The sequence below is a fragment of the Medicago truncatula genome, chromosome 1 (genome assembly GCF_003473485.1).
Source record: "Medicago truncatula cultivar Jemalong A17 chromosome 1, MtrunA17r5.0-ANR, whole genome shotgun sequence".
Classification (NCBI taxonomy): Eukaryota; Viridiplantae; Streptophyta; class Magnoliopsida; order Fabales; family Fabaceae; genus Medicago; species Medicago truncatula.
The window spans coordinates 25,217,756-25,239,539 of record NC_053042.1 but is presented as its reverse complement, the minus strand read 5'-3'; the positions used below and the strand labels follow the sequence as shown (position 1 = coordinate 25,239,539).

Genomic DNA, 21,784 nt, shown 5'->3' with positions numbered 1-21,784 from the left:
ACGGCCGTCGAAATGACTACTGTTGATGAATCTTTAGGCCAACCCAGCCCCAAAAAGACCAAACAACATAAGGATTCAAATCCCAACAGTGCTCATTCTTGTGTAGGTGATAATGTTTCAAAGGTATTCCTCAAGATCCCTCTAATTCCATTTAAATTTCGATTGTGAAATATATCTTTCATAACTTTATTCCCACATGCAGGGTAGCCAGATTGATAAATCTCAGCATGCTCAACTCCTATCTGCTGGTCAGGCAAATGCTTCGCCTATTGCTGAAGAAGATGAAGGTGTCGAGACAAGTAGTCCTACTCCTGGCATGGAGATTACATCTTCCAATCAGCTTACGGTCGAGTCAAGTGATCATCAGGAAGAAATGCCTACAGGAGATAGTGACGCAGAGCCGGAAAGGGACGCAGATCAGTTTATCATATCTTCGAGGGATGACCACATTGTTGCAAGCCCAATGTCTGCTGAAGACCCAAATCCGATGGTCGATGTCGAACTGATTCAAGATAATTCGATCATGAACCCAGTGGCTCTTGACCAACTTGAAGAAGCTAACCCTCTGGATGCCTTTGACCTTCTAGCCAATGACATTCTTCTTTCTAGGAGTACGGGGAGATCCTCTAATGTATCTGCTGAAGATCCTTCACAAACTTCAAATGATAATCTCCTTGCAGAATTTCGAAGCAAAGTCTTGAGAGTTGCTCTGTTTGAGGCCATAGAGCAAGATGAAAACACCATTCTCGAAATTCGAGAATTATTGTGCAAGCTCATCAATATTCCTTCAGGTTCAAAGTTTCAGAACTTTTTCAAGGTGCTAGAACCTCTCTTGGATAACATTAAACAAGGGTTTCTTCAGAAGAAAGATGACAAGTGTAACACCCCGTTTTCCCAACTTAAAAATTTCATAAACATTTATCAGAGTAAACAATATATAACGGGATATCCCACTTCTTAAAAATCTTAAATAGATAAATAATAATTTATCCTTCAACATAAAACATCAACATAATAGCAGCAGAATTAATTCAACATCATAAAAGTCTTGGCACGCAGGCCTCATATTAGTCATCTCATAAATTCAGTTAAAAAACATGAAAACATAGCATATACGCAAAGGAAAGAGAAATAGCCACTAAAGATCCCCTCCCGTTACGTATCAGAGCAACCTAAGACTCAGTGAGGAAAGGCCACTCACGACAGCAAACACAGCAACCTACTCTGGATCACCTGCAAGTTACTCATACGAAGAGCAACATTTCCAAGCAGAAGGGGTGAGATTTCACAAAACAATAATATTAAGAATATAATTCAACAATTATATTTAACAACATAAAAACATCTTATTATTCATCATAGATAATAATAAATCATTCATCACTTCATTCATAATAATCACAACTTCGCCACTCTTATATGCATGTGGTACCAATACAGGGCATCAAGCCCCCATCGCTATTTGAGTATTAATATACTTCCAGGGCATCAAGCCCCCATCGCTATTTTGAGCTAAAGCTCCAACGTGTTGAGTACAAAGCTCCAGGGCATCAAGCCCCCAACAATGAAATGCTAATGCATGGACTCGACCTCTTAAACATCTTAATTCGACAACCTCTTATATAATCCAATAATTTGGAACATCATCATCTTCATCAACTTAGACTGACTCATGCAGCTTAGTTAAATAACAACAGCAACATAAGCAGTATACAAAAACAACATGACATAATAATATCAATTGCAACTCATCAACATCTTAAATATTCAAATATTTTTCAAGTAATGCACATAACATTATATCACATCATAATCAACATCAACACATCTTAAACAACTTCACAGATTATAATTAACATCATCATTAAGTCTTAATGTTATCCCAAGGTTCAACTCTCGACAACTCGTGCAACAAAGGTCCAAAATCTAACAAGGCACTTTGTTTCTAGGTCACTCGCGAGGCGAGAGCCTCTGCTCGCCGTGGCGAGTTCAGGTCAGAATCCCACAAGTTTCATTCTACAATCTTTCCAGGTTCCATCTCATCCTACATTCTTTCCTAATCATTATTAGACATGTTCAGGCACTCAAAAGCATCTAAGGATCAACTCAAAAGTCAAAATCACGAAATCTTGCATGCTCTCTAGTCAAGCTCGCTAGGCGAGTTCAGCTGCTCGCTATGGCGAGGTGCGACGTGCAACTCACGAGGCGGGGAAAGGTTGTTCGCGAGGCGAGCGATGAACTTCATCCCTCGCCGTGGCGAGGATCATAGCTCGGGAGGCGAGCGATGAATGTCGCTACGGGAAGAAGTGCAGTTTTTTTGAAAAATCACTAACTCTCATGGTTTTAAGCCTGATCTTGATTCCAGAATTCATCATAAACATTATCTATGGTCTAGGGACAATTTCTACACCATTCTAACAATTTTTCACCGTTTAATCATCAATTCTACCAATTTGACCTAAATTCTGATTCCTCTTAAACTCATCCTAATTCATGTTAAATGTAACCGTTGATTCATAGACTTAATAGAATTGAAAAGTTAGCCTCACCCTTACCTTATAGATGAAAATCGCAGCCTCTAGGTCTTCTCCCTCTTCTCTTGGCTTTTTCTCCCTTTCCTCCAAAATTGATCGTACATACGTTATGTTTTTCTAAACTAGGTTTCCCTATTTATATCTCCTCCAACTATCTTGTCTTATTTCTCTTTCTCCCCCGAAACTCTCTAAAATCTCAAAACAACCCCTAAGCTCAATATTTATTTTATTTTCAAATCTTATTTTATTAAACAATAAAATAAGTCACAACTCCTCATAAAATCATATAAAACCACCTCAATCATATAAACCTCTTAAATCACACATTTATCATATAAATATAATATAAACTCATCTAAATAACTTCTAGACTCAATTAAATAATTAAATAATTCGAAACGGGCGTTACAGCAAGGCCAAACTTGAAGAACAAACCACTCGCTGTGATCAACTCTTGGATGAAATTACTGAATTCAAAGCTAAGCTGGAGGCCTTTCGGCAAGAGACTCCCGCTCTTCAAACCCAAGTGGCAGAGATTGATTCATCTATTGCCAAGTACAAGGTAGAAATCGAGCAATTGGAGAATAAAAAAATCCAACTTTTGGCTAAGGAAGACCTCATGAAACAAGAGGCTCAGATTGCCATCAAAAAGGTCAAAGAATCGAAGCTGTCTCAGCAAGAAATAACCGTTCTTACTGATAATGGCAAGGTTCTCGAAGAAAAACTCGATGACTTGAAGAAACAATTGTATCAACTCACCTCTGGCTTTAAAATATGAGCCAATTTCTGTCGAGCCTTTTATGGATATTTTCTTTTATCTGTTCCTTTTATATTTCATATGTATTTTATTTTGAAACGGTATAAAAACCGTTTATATTTAATGACATGTATCTTTTCTTTGAGTAACACTTTATCTTTACTAGTTACTCCTTTGATGGAACAAATTTCAAGAAAAAAATAATAATGAGAAACTAAAAAGTTTCTTCTTAGCCTAATCAGGTTAAATTGTTTTGTAAACCGTAAAGCCTTTAGAAAATCTAATTATGATATTCTTAGAAAAGATAAGACGAAACCTTTTGACAACTTCTCTTCTATCAAGGCGCATGAACTGCTGAAGTCCTTTTGTGCCACGTGTCTTCATCTTGATATTTGATGATTAAATGAGAAGGAACCGTCGTTTAAGTTTCAAACCTCTTTTCAACTTCCTTACTTCACTATAAATAGTGTCCCTTTCCCTTGTAATGTTCATTTCTCATCTATCTTTCTTTGTGTTTTCTTAGAAACATCTTTTCACTCAAATTTTCTCTTCAACTATGGAATTCATAAGTTGTTTGAGTGATGATCTGATCATAGACATTGCTGCGAGAACTGCTAGTCATAGCATGCGTGATCTTTTCTCTCTCCAGAGACAAAACAAGAGGATTGCAACTCTTTGCAGGGATCGTAAGGTTTCAAGAGCTTTTGGGGAAGACTGTATCAAGTTCCTCACTGATCTAGATCCTACTCATGAGAAGTTGGATTTTATGGATCGCTTGTGGGATCATGGACACCCCATGTTTTTCGTTTTGCGATGCACTCAGCAAATGCTCAATGCTGAACCACGCATTGCTACCATAAAGCGTTTACTAAGGAACGCTATGGACGCAGGCTCTGTGAGTGCGCTATATTTTGATGTTGTGCTCAGAGCTCTTGATGGCGTTACCCCAAATGCTATAGAACTCTTCAACGACTTCTGGGATCTCTTAAAGACGCAGAACGTTGCGAAATGTCGTAGAGAAATTATGGGAGGAGATACCCATTTTCGATTTGTTTCAGGCTGGTATAAGAGGCTGTTACCTCCTCAATTGATTTGTCGCCGCTTCTGCAACACCTGGCGCAACTATCCCGGGGACGGGATAAGGAATAACTATCGAGGATTTCACCCTGCTAAGGATGAAATGTACTGTCTTCAGCATTTTTGCCTTCGTTGGCGCCTCGATAGCGAAATCAGATGGTTCATCGACGTCTTTGGTTTTAACCAGTTTATATAGAACATTTCGTCGATTGAAGACTCTCATAGAGTCTTGTTTTTCTTTAAGTTAATTTGTTGCATTTTATTTTATAATGGTTTACTTTATGCTTTATAATCCATTTTGGGACTGTCTTATGTAATCCGCCCGTTAGTTGGCATTCTATATGAAATGCCATGTTTCAATTTCTTTTTGAATCACTCTTGCATAATCTTAATTTCCTGTAGTATTGGCTTATACTTTTTCAAGTACTTTCCGTTTATTCGTAAGATCCTTTGATCTTCATAGAATTCTTCGATTTCATATGCGTTATTCGAAAAAACTCTTAATATCTGCCATGGTCCTTCCCAGCTGGGTGACCATTTCCCTAAAGCTCGATCCTTTTTGTCCATTGGTAAAATAACTTTCCACACCAAGTCTCCTTGGGCGAATAATTTCGATTTCACCTTTTTGTTATATGCTTTTGTTACCCTTTCTTTTTGTCTTGCAAGGACTTCCAATGCCATCAATCTTTCTTCGTCCAAATCAACCAATTCGTCCATAACCATATTCCAATAATGGTTAAGTACTATTTCGCATTGTCTCTGGATTCTAGTTGACTGGAGCAGGATCTCCACTGGTAACACAACATCATGACCAAATGTCAACCTGAATGGTGTGGTGTTCGTCGATTCTTTGGGAGATGTTCGACATGCCCACAGAGCTTCACCCAAAACTTCATGCCAGTTTTTTGGCTTTGTTTTAATTTTCCTTTTGATAATGGCAATAATGTTTTTGTTTGCTGCTTCGACTTGACCATTTGCTTATGCATAGTATGGTGTCGAAGTTAGCAATTTGAAACCTGTGTCTTCGGCAAACTTTACCATTTTTCGACCAGTAAATACAGATCCTTGGTCTGTACTAATGGTTTCTGGAATACCAAACTTTACCATTTTTTGATGAAATTTATAACTTCATCCTCGGTGACCTCTTTCAAAGGGATTGCTTCTATCCATTTCATGAAATAATCTATCCCTACTAAAATGTATTTGTACCCTTTTGATGATGTGGGTTTGATTTCCCCAATTACATCCAAGGCCCACCCTCTGAATGGCCAAGGTTTGATTATCGCATGCAACTCACTTGCTGGAACGCGTTGAATTCTGGCATGTTTTTGGCATCCTTGACACCCTCTAGCGAATTCTATGCAATCTTTGACCATAGTTGGCCAATACAACCCTTGTTGAAACAAAAGCTATTTCATTTTATGGCCGGCCTGATGTGTCCCGCAAGTTCCACTATGTGTATCAGAAACTGCCAAGTATGCATCTGTTTCACCCAAACATTTCAGCAAAATTCCTTCTGAAGTCTCCTATTATTACATAACTTAAGGCTCGATATTTCACCTTTCGACAAGTTGTTCCGTCTGGATTCTCTAAATATTTTACTATGGGTTTTCGCCAATCAGTGTCAGGTAAATCGTTAATGACCAAAATTTCGACAAAATTCATACCTTTTACGTGTCTTTGGAATGTCTTTGTCCCCCCAAGTTTTGGCATTAACGATTTACTAGAGAGAGAATCCATCGAACAACGCCTGTTCCTAATCTCCATCGGTTCTTGCACTTGATCCTTTGGTACTTTGTATCCAGAGGCCATTTGGGCTAGATCGTTTGCTTCTTGGTTTTCCGTTCGAGGTACATGTCGAATTTCCACATGGGTGAAACGTTTCAACAATGTGTTAGCCATTGCATGATATGTGATTAAACTTTCCTTGACACATTTATACTCTTTAGTCATTTGTTTAAGGACTAGTTCTGAATCTCCTTTGATTTCGACAGATTTTGCCCCTAGTTCGAGTACTATCTCTAGACCCATAATCAAGGCTTCATACTCAGCTTCATTATTCGAGCAAAATTGATTGATTCGAAACTTGTATTTAAACATATGGTCTTTGGGTGAAATTATCACTATTCCAACTCCGGTACCATTTCTATGACTAGAGCCGTCGAAATATAATTTCCATGGTCGGTTTATCATTTATGTCGTCAAAGCTTCCTCCATCGAATGATCAGCTATAAAATCGGCCACAATTTGGCCTTTAACGGCTTTTAACAACTGATATGTCAATGAATATTCCGTTAGTGCTAAGGCCCATTTTCCGACTCTGCTATGCAGAATTGGTTTGGACGACATGTGTTTAATAATATCAAAACGGGAATAAACATAAACATCAAAAGGCTTTGTATAATGCTTAAGTTTTGTACATGATAAATATAAGCAAAGGCATAATTTTTCACTAGGATGATATCTTGTTTCAGCGTCATTGAGTACCCTACTTAGATAATAGATGGCTCTTTCTGCGCCATATTCATCATCTTGTGCCAACATGCTGCCTATAGTGCCATCTGATGTTGCTATGTACAATTTCATCCTTTTGCCCTTCAACAATGGTGAAAGTATTGGCGGATTTATCAAATATGACTAGATTTCATCGAAGGCCTTTTGGTGCTCTGGCTCCCATTTAAAAATATCTTCTTTCTTCAATCGGAGTAATGGCGAGAATGCTTGTGTCTTGCCACTTAGATTCGATATAAACCTCCTGAGAAAGTTTATTTTTCCTAATAATGACTGCAACTCTTTCTTCGTAGAAGGAGCTTGAGTCTCAATTATTGCCTTGGTTTTATTCTGGTTGATTTCGATTCCTTTTTTATGAACCACGAAACCTAAAAAATCACCTGCACAAACCCCAAATGCACATTTTAATGGATTCATTTTCAGTCCATATTGCCTCATCCTTTCAAAAGATCGGCGTAAATGTCCCAAGTGTTTTTCCTCTGAAGAAGATTTTACCACAATATCATCAATATAAATTTGCATAAAAGCTTCTACGAAATCATGAAACATTGAATTCATCGCTCTCTGGTACGTAGCACCATCATTTTTTAGACCAAATGGCATTACTAACCATTCATAGCATCCTAATGCCCCCGGGCATCGAAATGCGGTCTTAGCGATGTCTTCTTCAGCAATGAAGATTTGATTATAACCTGAATATCCATCTAGCATACTCAAGTATTCGAAACCTGCCGCTTAATCTACCAGTATTTCTGCCACAGGCATTGGGTATTCGTCTTTAGGGGTAGCGAGATTCAAATCTCTAAAGTCTATACATACCCTTATGGTTCCATTTTTCTTTTTAACAGGAACTACATTTGCTAGCCAATCTACATACCTTGCAGGCCTGATGAAGCCGCATTTCAGGAGTCTTTCGATCTCTTCTTTAATCTTTGGTAAGATTTGCGGGGCAAACCTACGAAGAATTTGTTTCACTGGCTTTTTGTCTGGTCGAATTGGTAACTTCAATTCTACCACTTTCCTGTTTAGCCCAGGCATCTCATTGTAATCCCATGCAAAGCAATCTTTGTATTCTTTCAACAGCTCTGCAATTTGATCTTTAAATTTTTTCGGAATCTTTGCACTTATATAAGTGGGTCTTTTAATAGTGCCATTCCCCAAATCTATTTCTTCGAGGGGATCTTGTGCTCTCATTTTAGTAGTAGATCCCATGGGATCTTCTTCGAAATCCAACAGTTCATCATCATAGATACAATCCAACCTTTGGTCTTCGATGATATCATCTGCAGATTCTTCTGTCAGCCTCTCGATCACCTCTTGTTGCAAATTTTCCGCCATTTTGGCCACTTTAAACTTATTTTCGGCCAAGTAGGCCGTAATTTTCTCCCAAATATTGGGCTCAGTCATGGTCTATTCTTCGGTATCCCACCCAGTTGGCGGGGTAGCATGTAACACCCCGTTTTCCCAATATACAAATTTCTTAAACAATTATCAGAGTAAAAACCATAAACGGGATATCACATAGAAACGTAATCCAAAACAGTTAAATAATGATTTAACCTTCACAAATTATCTTTAACATAGCAGCGGAAAATCATAATCATAATTCGTAGAACGATTTTGGCACGCAGGCCCAACAAGTATCTCAAAAGAGTTTATCAAAACATAAGCAGTTCACGTAAAAGAATGAAGCATGTTATAGCATAAAACCCCATCCCGTTACGTATCAGAGCGACCTAGACGACACAGTGAAGGCAAGGCCAACTCACGAAGCAACTGCACACTAAGCACGATCACCTGCAAGTTACCCATACGAAGGGCAACATTTTCAAGCAGAAGGGGTGAGATTTCATAATAAAATAACATTAATCAATGTAATTGCGAATCATAATTAACATCATAATCATTCCATTATTAACTTTGCATAAATGCTAAACAGTTATCACGTAATCATATATCCAATTCATTATGAACAACGTAACATAATCAATAACACTTATCACGTAATCACATATTCACTCATTATCAACAAGGCATCTTAATCATGACAATGTGACAATGCTCCTAGACTCCTTTTATGCATGTGGTACAATTCGTCATCATAAGTATTAATATACTTTAATCGTGCGGAGGACAAAGCTCCTATAAACGTGCGGAGGACAAAGCTCCTAATTTTCGTGGTGAGGACTAAGCTCAATGATATGCTATGCATGGACACATATGAACAAAACAACGTAATCGACTTATCAACATGCATCCAATAATTTGGAGCTAGACTTCATCATATACTTATGCACTTAGTTAAATAACAGAAGCAGCATAAACAGGTCACATAACAAGATGATATCATTATATCAAAGCACATAATTTGTATCATTATCACATCTCCTTATCTTGCATGAATATACAATACAATAGTTCATATTCAATTAATATTAATGTAACTTAAACAACTCTACAGTCTGCATTAAACGACATCACTAGGTCTCATTACCAGCTAGGGGTTCACTCTTAATCAACAAGTGCGACACAGATCGCATAAACACATAAACAAGTTCATCCTGGTTGTACTCGCGAGGCGAGAGTACTTACTCGCCATGGCGAGTACCACTCAACTCCCAAACTAAGCTTGTTCTGGGTTCCCTCTGATCCTACATTCATTCCTAATCAATACTAGGTATGTTCAGGCACTCATAGGCATCCAAGGTCCAACTAAAAAGGTCGAAACACAAAATATGACATACACTCTGCCTAAGCTCGCGAGGCGAGGAGGGGTTGCTCGCCATGGCGAGTTGAACCAAACAACTCGCGAGGCGAAAAGGAAGGGCTCGCGTGGCGAGCGATGAAGATCATCACTCGCGAGGCGAGGATCATCACTCGCCGTGGCGAGCGATGAACAGAAGCACGGGCAGACTAGGGTTTTTCTCAAAAATCCATCATACAACATGGTTCAAAGCCTAATTTTGATTCAATAATCCATCCTAAACATGTTCTAAGGTTAAAGGATGGTTTCTACATCAATCTAAACAAGTTTTACCGTTTGATCATCAATTTTTAGGGTTTTGACCTAATTCCAAAACTTCTCTAAATCAATCCTAACTTTGTCAACTAATCATCAGAATTACAACAATCAATGCTATTGAATTATTAGTCTCACCCTTACCTTGTATGAAGAAAATCGCAGCACTCTACCTTGGTTCCTCTAGACTTGGCTTTTTCTCCCTTTTCCAAAAGTTTTCACGTACAAAGAGTTTCTAAAATATTAGGTCTTCTCCTATTTATATCTTTTTCTAATTACTTATCTTATCTCACTTCCTCCCCCAAAACTATCTAAAATATCAAAACAACCCTTAACTAAATATTTTATATTATTTTCAAATCTTTATTTTATTTAACAATAAAATAATTCTCATATCCTTATCAAATCTTCCAAAACTCATAACTTAACACGTCATCGATCAAATCATCATAAATCATCAAAACATATCAAAATCATGCATATACTATATAATTATAACATAATGGCCTAAACTCGATTAAATAACGATTAAACGAAAGTGGGCGTTACATAGCATACTTAGGAAAACCTGGTGTAAGGCTATCATCAACCTTCTTGTATGCAGAAGCTCTTGTCCTGAGCATATCTTCATTTTCTGAAGAAATTTCCTTTTGATTGACCATCACATAATCATGCTCCCTAAATTCTCTTTCCCACACAAATCCAGCCTCTGGCTGAAGTTTCATGGAATACATCTCATCATCCGAAATCATACATTTGGGTCCTGGAGACATGACTGGAGTTATGTGCGCTAGTTGCTTATCGAAATTCTTCTTGGTGATAGTATTCACTTCAGCCAAGAAATAACTTTGGTCAGCTTCAACATTTTCAACTAGTCCATCATCTTTCCATATGGCAATCCTCTGGTGCACAGTGGAAGGGACTGCACCCACACCATGTATCCATTCTCTGCCTAATAGCACGTTAAAATTTGCCTTTGATGGGACTACCATAAACATTGTCATTCGGCTTACGCTGCCCACCACTAACTCCAATTCGATAGAACCAAGAAACAAAGTTTGGCCTATGCATGCCAATATTTAAACCATTTTGAGCCATTATATTCTCGACCAAATTGGCTATATTGTTATGCACTTCTATGTTTTGTTGTTGGACATTCCTAAAAACTTCATCGGCATTATCATTTCTATCTACCAAGATCACTTCAGGTTGACCTTGTATTACTGGTTCGACCGGTTGGGGCTGAGGCACATGTTGTTGCCTCTGAACCATTGTTTCAACTAACTGCAATGGTTGTTGATTTTGTATGTGTGTAACTGGTTGGTAAACCAGTTGTCGGGGTGCAAAGAAATCTGTTATTCTGCCCATTTGTGTGGTTAAGGCTTGGTAACTCCGGCTTGTCTCCCTTATCAGAGGATTAAACACTGTACCAATTTGTTGCGTTAACAAACTAACCATTTCGTGGTTAGTCTCATCCATTTGTTATCTCAACACATTCATCGAATCTGTTGTTAATGGTGGTAGAGTATTCCGACCAAAAATACTATAACTTGAAGGACTATGTATGTTGTGCATAGTGAACGGATTTGCTTGGTCTGAAAAAACGGAAGCACTATTATGTACATTTGCCATCATCGAAGTTGGCATACCATACGGTTGTTCCCTCGAAACATTATGTATATTTACATTTCATTCATCAAGTCTAGGCCTATTTGAAGGAGCATTAGAACTTGGAATGCTGGTAGTCGAAGGAACACCATAGGTGAATGGGGGATAACGGTTCCCATTTCTGGTCGTGTAATTTGAGTGGACGTAGAAACGGTTGAAGGAGCGTTTACTCCCATTTCTGTCGATCCTGGCATAGCCATGGTTTCCCCCACAGGGGTTGACACGTTTAAATCTCCCAAAGGAGAGGTCGCTTGTAAAGGTTGTGCTTGTGAAGATGATTGTGAAGAGGATGAACTAGCACGAGCCATAGATTTACCACTTCTCAAATGCATACACAAACAATATTGGTGTGTTTAGCAATAAAGTTACCCAAAAATAGTAACAAAATTCTAAAAACGGATCTCTTCAAAGAGATGGATTTTTGAAAAAGATTTTTAAAACGGTTTTTTATTTTGAAAAAGTTTTTGAAAATCAATTGCAGAAACTGGGTCCCACTGGGCGTGCCAATTTGTTTGCCTGTGATTTTGGAAAACGTGGGCTAGTTCTGATTATTACAATCGAGATCGAACTAGAAATCTCAAGACCGTTGTGCAAAGGATTTTTTTATAGGAAAAGAGTTGAAAAAAGGTCACGAAATGCACTCAGGTTGCTTAGAGAGCAGGACGGGTTTGATAGTAAAAGGCACTATCTCTCGACAGGTTTGAGATTGCAAGTAAAAGCTTAAAACAAAGCAGATAAAAGAAAGATAAAAGTAAGTTTACGCACGTAAACTCAAAGAAAATGTAAAATGCATTGCATTAAAATAAAAGGGGTGGTCTACAAATTAGTTTAGATACATTGTGTATAACTCGTTTCCCTATACGCCAGTAGTTTGAGTGTTGTAGAATTCTATATATGATTTGTGACCCACTTTTCGGCTTGGAAACTCTTATTTATACTAAAACCTAGATGGTGAACCACTAACTCCATGATCAACACTTCCTCCATCATGGACAACTGCCTGTGCCACGTTTCCACTACATGGAAACCGTTTCAATGCTTGAAATCGTGCTTTCCCGCCTTTTGCTTGACTTTGACGCAAGATTACTCTTTCAGCCTTGCTTCGTCGAAATTCTGAATATGGACCTTAGGCTTAACGTTTCGTCGAGATTCTCCAATTGAAATGAGAAAGCCCTTCGATTTCTGCAAAGTAAAAGGTCAAACAAATGTCAACCATATTAAATGAGCCTGTTAAATTTACAGACTAACAGTTCCACACCTTCTCTTAGTGGGAATCATGAGCATGGGCAATACAATGTTTTTGACTTTGCGATTTTGGTAATTAAACTTTGCGATGGAATACCAATTCTTGCATACCACGCTGAAATAGATGTGATCGATACACTCTACCAACTTGTTAAAAATCAAACTAAGAGGAAGGACTTCTAAATTTCCCCAATCTATCTCCATTGACAAGAAGTAACTACCTCCATCACTAAATATATGAGCCTTTTGCAAAAATTGCGGAGATTAAGAAAATTGGTTGTAATATTAAATTTGTATATAATTACTATTGTTTTTATAATTTTATCCTTAAGACAAAGAATTAATTTATGTTTTCAACATAATACTTATTGTTGATTGAGGAAAAAGATGCAAAATAAATAAGGGTAGGTTGGTAAAGAAATAATTAGTGTACTTGGAAATATCAAAGGGGTCTTATAAAAAGGGACAATTTTTTTCTCAAAAGGGTCTTATAATTAGGGACGGAAGTAGTAGATATTAAAAATTAAACAGTCAAAAAAAAAAAAAAAGGGAGCAGAAGTTAAAACTGTGAACCAACGAAGAAGTATGTTGTTGCAGGTAGATATATTTATTGGGGGCTTATATGGTGCAGTTAAAAAACTGACTTTTTTAGAAAAATTAATTTTGATCTTAATGTTTGATTCATTTTTAAATTGTTGATTACTGATTAATGATCAATAATAATTCATCTAGTAATGTTTGCAACATCTTGGACTTATAAGTGTTATTTTATCGTTGGCATCTTTAATATGCAAACAGAGTTGATATTATGTGATAGCTTGTTAATCTGATGAATTGATGATACTATAGGGACTGAACTTTTGATGCCACTGTACAAACAGTGGGGTGTTACTCACTACATTTTTTATTATTTATGATATAGTGTTAACTTCACCAGAAAAGTCATTCTCATGACTTCACAATAGATTTTTCCGAAGCCAAATTTTTGGACTGAATCGAGGATGAAATATTTTTATGACTTAATTTAAAACTATATAATAAAAATAAAATAAATCAGAAGCCAAAATATATTTTTGGACTGAATCATGAGGGCAGAATATTTGTATGACTTAATTTAAAAGCCTATAGTAAAAAGAAAATAAATCAGAAGCCAAAATTTATTTTTGGACTAAATAATCAAAATCCAAATTTTCGTTAATATATTTATAATCAGAAGCCAAATTTTTGGACTGAATCTTGAGGGAAAAATATTTTTATGATTTAATTTAAAAGTCTATAATAAAAATAAAATAAATCAGAAGCCAAAATTTATTTTTGGACTAAATAATCAAAATCCAAATTTTCGTTAATATATTTATAATCAGAAGCCAGATTTTTGGACTGAATCATGAGGGTAAAATATTTTTATGACTTAATTTAAAAACCTATATATAATAAAAATAAAACAAATCAGAAGCCTTTTGGACTAAATAATTTTTTTTTAAGGAATTTTTGGACTAAATAATCAAAAGCCAAATTTTTGTTGGTATATTTATAATCAGAATCCAAATTTTTGTATTGAATTATAAACAAATAACTTATGAAAAAAGTTATTTAACAATGATGTTCATATTCTCTTAAAAAATATGTGTTGCAAGATTCTGTAAAAAAATATGTGTTACAATATTGAGATATTATTTATAAGATATGTTACAATTTTAATGTCTAAGCACAAGGTTGCATCTATATATACGTAGACATGTTGGTCGAATAAATTTGAACAAATTACACAAACCCTCTCGATATATAAGAAATTGCACGATCCCTCAAGATTTTTCTTCTCTAACCAATGGTTATTCCTCAAGTTAATATGGTTATTCCATTGTTGCTTCTTGTGCTTATTGGGTTGGCATCAATGAAAACCGGTATGCATCTTATCTAGTCTTGATTTTCGATTATGATTATTCTTTTGCCTTTTTTTCTAAATATGAAATTATAGTTTATGAGCTTTTTTTTACTAGTATTTTTTATTTTATTTTGAGTATTGATTATTACTTATGACCTTGAAAGTAAGTGAATTTATTCGTTGATTTCCATCCCTTCAGAATATGTGTGCCATATAAAACGAGCAAATTTTAGTTTTTGTTTCATTAATTATTGGGTTAATTAAGTTTTTCATCTCTATAATATGGTGGAATTTGTTTTTAGTCGTTATAAAAAACCAACAGTTTTATTTTTTCTTTCTTTGAGTAAAAAAGCGACATGCTTTGGTACCTGTCTGAAAAAAAATGGATTATTTTGTGAACGAATTTTTGGGCCTATAAAAAGTGGGATTTGTGTTTGTGGAAATTATCGAGTAAATTTTTTCAACGTGCAGTTTTAATCCTATCGAAGTAAATTTGTTTAATTATGCTTAAAATTATAAAAAAAATTTACATGATTTTTTATAGACATGTTAAAAACATTATAAGAATATTTTTTATAAAATATTATAGTTTTTTTTTTATAAAAGATTAAAAGTATGTGCCGAAAATTTTATATGAACCAAAACATGTCACTTTTTATGGTGATCAAAAACAAAATTGACTACTATACAAAAACTTATTTAATCATTAATTATTTTTATCGATTTTTCACTACTTTCATTATTTAATGTTATCTAACAAGTCCTAATGACCTTCCATTAGACTTCTTTTTTTGTTAATGAATGACTAACAACAATAGGAGAAACTATTTCCAGAAAGAAAAAAAAGAAAAAAAACAATAAGGCGAAGAATTGTGATTCTAAACTTTGAATGCTAATATTTACTCCTTATACCATTTCTTTTGACTAACAGTTTACTCCTTTACTAAAATCAAAAACATATTAACACAAATTAGCGTCATGTAAGCAAATTTGCTGAGTTGGATGGGGGAAGATTGTTTTTTAGAAGAAAATGAAAAGTTTAATTAAACCTTTACAGGGGCGAAAATCGAAAATGACCTATATTACTGGGTGAAAAGCACTATTAACCCTAAAAAGTTTATCAACTTTATGAAGATAAAATCACAAGCATATTTGACTCATCCTCTTCTTTTAATTTAATGTAGGAGCACAATCAGTTGGAATAGGAGTATGTTATGGACGAGTGGCGAACAACTTGCCTCCTTCTGAAGAGGTAATAGATCTTTACAAAGCTAATGGTATTGGAAGAATGAGAATTTATGATCCTGATCAAGCAACATTAGAAGCTCTAAGAGGTTCTAACATAGAACTTGTCATTGGAGTTCCTAATGAAAACATTGAATCAATTGCTAATAGTGTTTCATCAGCTACTTATTGGGTCCAAAACAATATATTAAATTACTCCAAGGATGTCAAATTTAGATACATTGTTGTTGGGAATGAAATAGATCCTAGTAATGATCCAACATCAACATTTGTTCTACCAGCAATGTTGAACATTAATGCAGCACTCACATCTGCCAATTTACAGCATCAAATCAAGGTTTCAACTGCTATACAAATGAATTTGTTGGGAAGTTCCTATCCTCCATCATCAGGTGCATTTAGCACTTCTTCCATTTTATATATAACTCCAATTGTTAATTTTCTTGTGGAGAATGAGGCACCACTTCTTGCAAATGTGTATACTTATTTCAGCTACATAAATGATCCAAAAAGCATTGACCTTTCTTTTGCTTTATTTACTTCACCAAATGTTAAGGTGAGAGATGAAAAGAATGAGTATCAAAATTTATTTGATGCAACATTAGGAGCACTTTATGCAGCTCTTGAAAAAGTTGGTGGTGCAAATTTGAAAGTAGTAGTATCAGAAAGTGGATGGCCTTCTCATGGTGATGTTGGTGCATCAGTTGAAAATGCACAAATCTACCACGAGAATTTAATTAAGCATGTTTCTGTCGGGACTCCTAATCGGCCTAATCAAGCATTGGAAACTTATTTATTTGCCATGTTTGATGAAAATCAAAAAGGACCTGCTGAAACAGAGAGGTATTATGGTTTATTTACACCTGATAAACAACTCAAGTATCAAATCAGTCAATTACTTAAGCCATCTTACTCTACAAATTCCTCTTCTTCTAAATCGGGTGGAGGTTCTTCTGAATCGGGTGGCGGTTCTTCTGAATCGGGTGGAGAAATGTCTTATTTTACAAGTTCCTCTCCAAGTGAGTCTAGAGCAGGAGTAGTAGTATTCATTTTGTGTTTCACTTTATTATTTCTTTATTTTGTTTAATCAGTAAGCAATTTTTTATTATTTTTGGACAAGATTGATGATTCATAACTCCTGGTGAGTCTAGAGAATAAATAGTATTCTTTTTGTGTTTCACTTTGTTATTTGTTTACTTTGTTTAATTAGCAAGCAATTTTTTTTAGTTTTAGACAAGATTGATGATTCATATTATCATATTGAGATATTTTTTTGTCATACTAAGTTTATATTAAGATCTTTGTCTTTGTCTTCTTCAAAAAGTATTAAGATTAGGGATGTACACATCTTGTTGAGAATAAAATGCATTAGCTTAGCTTGATACACAAACAAGCAAGATCAAGTATTCCACATCTACAATAATCTTACAGAACCAACACCGCAAAAAAGATAAAGGTTAGACTCATGAACAAAATTTACAACGTTTCCTGTCTTTTTTCACTGAATTTTTATGTGATCAAGGCTCTCAGAAATGGTTCTCATTCTCGGTCGCAATTCTGGATCATGTTCTGTGCAGTTCAGTGCAACATGAAACGCTGCAACAACTTGTTTTTTAGCATTAACCTCCGGCAAAAGTGCTGGATCTATGATCTCTGACAAGGGCTGTTCCTCCTGGAATGCTTTCCTCACGAAACTCTCTAGCTCCTTTTGATCACTTTCTGGTCCTAAATCCGGTAATCGACCTGTCAAAAGTTCTAACAAAACAATACCGAAAGAGTACACATCGCATTTTTGAGTGAACTTTCCACCAGACATCCGCACCTCAGGTGCCATGTAGTTCTTAGAGTTAGCAGCAACTTTGGAACTCTTTGTTGAGACAACAATAGACTGGTTTGAGTTCTGCCGCTTATGTGTGAATGTGGTAGACTTTAAGGTACCTAAACAAAGACGAGTAAGTCCGAAACCGGATATGTAAGGATGGAGATCATCGTCCAATAGTATTTTCGTTGATTTTATGTTTCCGTGGACATACTTCCTACCACTAAACTCATGTATGTACATCAATCCCCTTGCAGTTCCTTGTGCAATTTTTATTCTTGCTGCCCATGATAATGGTGGCGATGAATCGGATGGCCTGCCTGCAACCAAACAGCACCAATTACGAGCAGAGTTTTAAGTTGTTGGTATAACATAGCATAAATAAATTGTAAAGGCAAACATCAATCTAAGTAGGAATTTTCTGTTAAAAGAACTAAAGATGACATTTATTTTGCAAAACTGTAACAACTGAGACACAAAATGCAACAAATCAACAGAGGAACAAAAATATCAATACTTTAAGGACCACAATATATTCCTATAGCATGGCATTGAGTGCACTAGTGAATGCCACCGGAAACCAAGAGAGACGAAAATGTTCATAGTGGCCCATTATCTAACAAGAAAGATTTCGACCGTGATTGCATTGGAAACCATGAGATTATCAGTCACTCAAATGATGTCAATACAAACAAACTTTTTTTAACTTAACATAGGGTCAATCCAATCCAGTTAAATGTTTGAACTTTGAATTTAACACTAAATCTGCTCATGGATTTTCAGTCACTCATATAGTAAAATGAAGACAATACAGATATAAAATCCAGTTAAATTTTTGAATTTGAAGCAGGACCACAACAGTTACTTTGGATGAACGTGTATTATGAATACTAGAAACAAAAACAAAGATAATACCAAAAATGTACCTACAAAATCCATTATAAAAGGGATTTTAGTTCTCAAGTAAGGACAGTAAAAGTAAAACCAGTGGTCCCCAAAAATATATAGTGCAGATGCCAAATAGACACAGTTATCAGTATCCAAAGATGCACATCATCATCATGGCCACAATCACATGGCAACATCATTAGCTCTCAAAAGTAAAAAACAAGAATTTGAACTCAACCACACAGTGACAACAATGTGCACTCACAAGGAATAGTACTTTGTCACCTACTCATACCAAAACCAAATCACAAGTGACACTGTACTACTAAGTGTTTGATGTACAGTTGATTTGGTTACAGCTGAGTTTAAAAGTAATGTTTCTTTAAAAAGAATTTGAGGTAAAGTGACTTTTGATGATTTTTACTCTTTTAACTTAGAATGTAAATTAGTGTAGATTTTTCAAATGAAGCCAAAAGTTATTCATTATCACATTACAACATCTAGTCAAACTAAGGTTTGTCTGAGGAAGACCAAACACATAGGTTTTCACTATGATTAAGTTTAATGGGAATAAACAAAATCAATTCTTCTCAACTATGGAACCAAACACTAACTAAGAAGAAAACTAAATGTAGCATTTGAAAAGTGATTTCCTTACTACATGAATTTGCAATCAAAAACAAACATTGACATCCAAATTAAGCATTAATCATAGATTTATACAATTTGATCAATGTAAAGTCATAGATTTTCACATAGAAATCAAAATGTAGACTAATTAAACAAAGAACTAAAAAGTATGAGAAGCGATACCATGCAAAGCAGTGTGCAAGCTTCCATTGCGAATGAAATCAGTGATGAGAAGTTTTTCATCACTAGCATAGTAATAAGCTCTCAAAGGCACAACATTAGGGTGTCTCAGTCTCCCAATAGCTTCCACCTCAGCCTCAAATTCCTTAAACCGTAAACCACCATCGTCACCCTCACTCAACCGTCTAACCGCCACTGTCGCTGCCGGAACAGACCCTTTCCCTCCACCAACAACTTTATAAACAATCCCACTCCTACTCTTCCCCACCACATAAGCTGAAGCCCTCAACAAATCCTCCAATTCCAACCCAAACCCTTCATCCACCACCACAAATCTCCCCTTCTGCTCCTCCCCACAACCTAAAACCTCACCTTCCACTTTCCCCTTTTCAAACCCACCTTCCCTATCATTCAACCTCCTCCGTCGCCTCCTCACAACCACCAACATCAAAACCACCACCACCCCAACAGAAACCAAAACCAAACCAACAACAACAAACAAACCACCCCTCCCCCTCCCATCTTGAACCGGTTCAGTCCGAACTGCATTCGGGTTAGTATCCGGATTCTCCGGTAAATAGTCAGGAACCTTTGTCTCGTCTTGACAAAGATTCCTCAACGGAAACCCACAAAGTCCTGGGTTTCCTGAAAAAGCAGTAGGTCCTTGATTAAGCAAGGACCCCACCTGAGGAATCTCCCCACTAAGCATATTATCACGAAGATCCAAACTAACCTCTACAGGAAGATTCCCCAGTTTCTCCGGTATCTGACCGGAGAAACTATTATGAGAAAGATTCAAAGTACCTGTTAAAGATATTAATTCACTCAACGACTCAGGTAACGAGCCGTTGAGAAAATTAGAAGAAAGATCAAAATGAACAAGAGATGTAAGTGAAGTGAGTGAAGATGGAAGAGGACCAGAAAGAGAATTATGAGAAAGGTCTAAGAAGATGAGTTTGTTAGTGAAAAGTGATGAAGGAATAGTTTTAGTGAAATTGTTGTTTGAGAGTTGAAGGGTAGTGAGTTCAGTTAAGTGGCCTAGCTCGGAAGGGATGTATCCTGTTAGAGATTTTGAAACGAGGGTGATTTGAGTGACTTGCTTGTTTGTGCATGATATTCCTTCCCATGAGCAAGGTGTGGGAAGTGAGTCTGAGTCTGACCATGATGTGAGGATTCCTGTGGGGTCCACGTCTATTGCTGCTTTAAGGGCTAGGAGAGAGAGACCATCTGAGTTGAGAGATGAAGTGAAGGTTATGGAGAGAGAGAGGAAGAGAAAGAGGAGAGTGATGATGTTGTTATGAGGTGGCATGGTTGGCAACGAGGTGTTGCGGAGAGAAGAGAGTGTTTGAGGGAATGGAAGAAGAGGAAGAAGAGTGTGGGATCAGATCACGATGATGGTACTGTAGAAGGTGGTTGTATTTGAAATTAAGTTTGGGTGTATTCTCGAGGTTTGTCACATACTTTACCAATTTGAATTTTTGTCTTAGTCAGCACTAGGCTACTGTCTTTTGTTTGTTTGGGAGAAAATATGCATACTGCAACAATAATGTTTTGTTATTTAAGTGCTTGTTTGTCCAGACAAATTCTAGTTTGAAAGGTGATTCACGTGGATTAGTAATTAGTAATATTTAAAAAGAAATTGTTAATTAGTGTTTGGGACACTAATTAAAGAAATTAAAAAATAATAATAATTATATTAAAACCATGATTTTTTAAACTTTTTAAACTTTCATTATTCAAGTTTTATAAGTATTTATACTATATTTAGTTTTCTTAACTAGTACTCATGGATACCGGTTAGCATTTTCTTTTAAAAAATAGTCATATTTTAAGAAGACATACATCGTTTTATGTTTTAGAGGTTAGGGGTCCTCCTCATTTTCACCTTTGAGATACTGATTTAATTGATATGAATTTGATTAAAACAATTGAATATAAAATTTATATAAGTAACTTGTATGTGATCGACATTAATCAAATTTTTATCTTAGTTGTAAAGACGAGGAGTGTCATTAGTTTTAACTTCGTATTCTCGATCATCGTTAGAAAATTTAATAATTTAAAATATTTGTAAGAACACTTATGAAGATAATCCATTTTACAACTCGCATTTTATACCTAATTTGATGTGATATTTTTACTTTCAATCATATCCTTTGTTAATCCATCATAATAGAAACGTTAATACTACAATAAAAACAATCGACAATATAAAAAGAATATATTTTGATCTTATATATAAAATAATTTACAATCAGACCGAATAAAATAAATATATATTTAAGCTGAATAGAGAAGAGGAGTGATTCTACAATAAACATAATGA

The 21,784-nt window shown here is 35.8% G+C and overlaps 3 protein-coding genes across 3 annotated transcripts; 1 reads left to right on the top strand and 2 right to left on the bottom strand.

Moving 5' to 3' along the window:
• Positions 1-4,740: 4,740 nt before the first annotated feature.
• On the bottom strand, positions 4,741-5,475 carry LOC112418565 (uncharacterized). Its single transcript, XM_024774969.1, has 2 exons — positions 5,385-5,475; positions 4,741-5,159 (listed from the first exon to the last, which is right to left on the bottom strand). The coding sequence occupies exons 1-2, from the start codon at positions 5,473-5,475 to the stop codon at positions 4,741-4,743; spliced, it is 510 nt and encodes a 169-aa protein (XP_024630737.1).
• Positions 5,476-14,639: 9,164 nt separating this feature from the next.
• On the top strand, positions 14,640-17,028 carry LOC25483397 (glucan endo-1,3-beta-glucosidase). The gene is made up of 2 exons (XM_013612081.3): positions 14,640-14,715; positions 15,881-17,028. The coding sequence occupies exons 1-2, from the start codon at positions 14,640-14,642 to the stop codon at positions 17,026-17,028; spliced, it is 1,224 nt and encodes a 407-aa protein (XP_013467535.3).
• Positions 17,029-17,290: 262 nt separating this feature from the next.
• LOC25483396 (receptor protein kinase-like protein ZAR1) lies at positions 17,291-20,976 on the bottom strand. Its single transcript, XM_013612080.3, has 2 exons — positions 19,462-20,976; positions 17,291-18,080 (listed from the first exon to the last, which is right to left on the bottom strand). Exons 1-2 carry the CDS (start codon positions 20,765-20,767, stop codon positions 17,440-17,442), a joined length of 1,947 nt encoding a protein of 648 aa, XP_013467534.1. The 5' UTR covers positions 20,768-20,976; the 3' UTR covers positions 17,291-17,439.
• Positions 20,977-21,784: the final 808 nt, after the last annotated feature.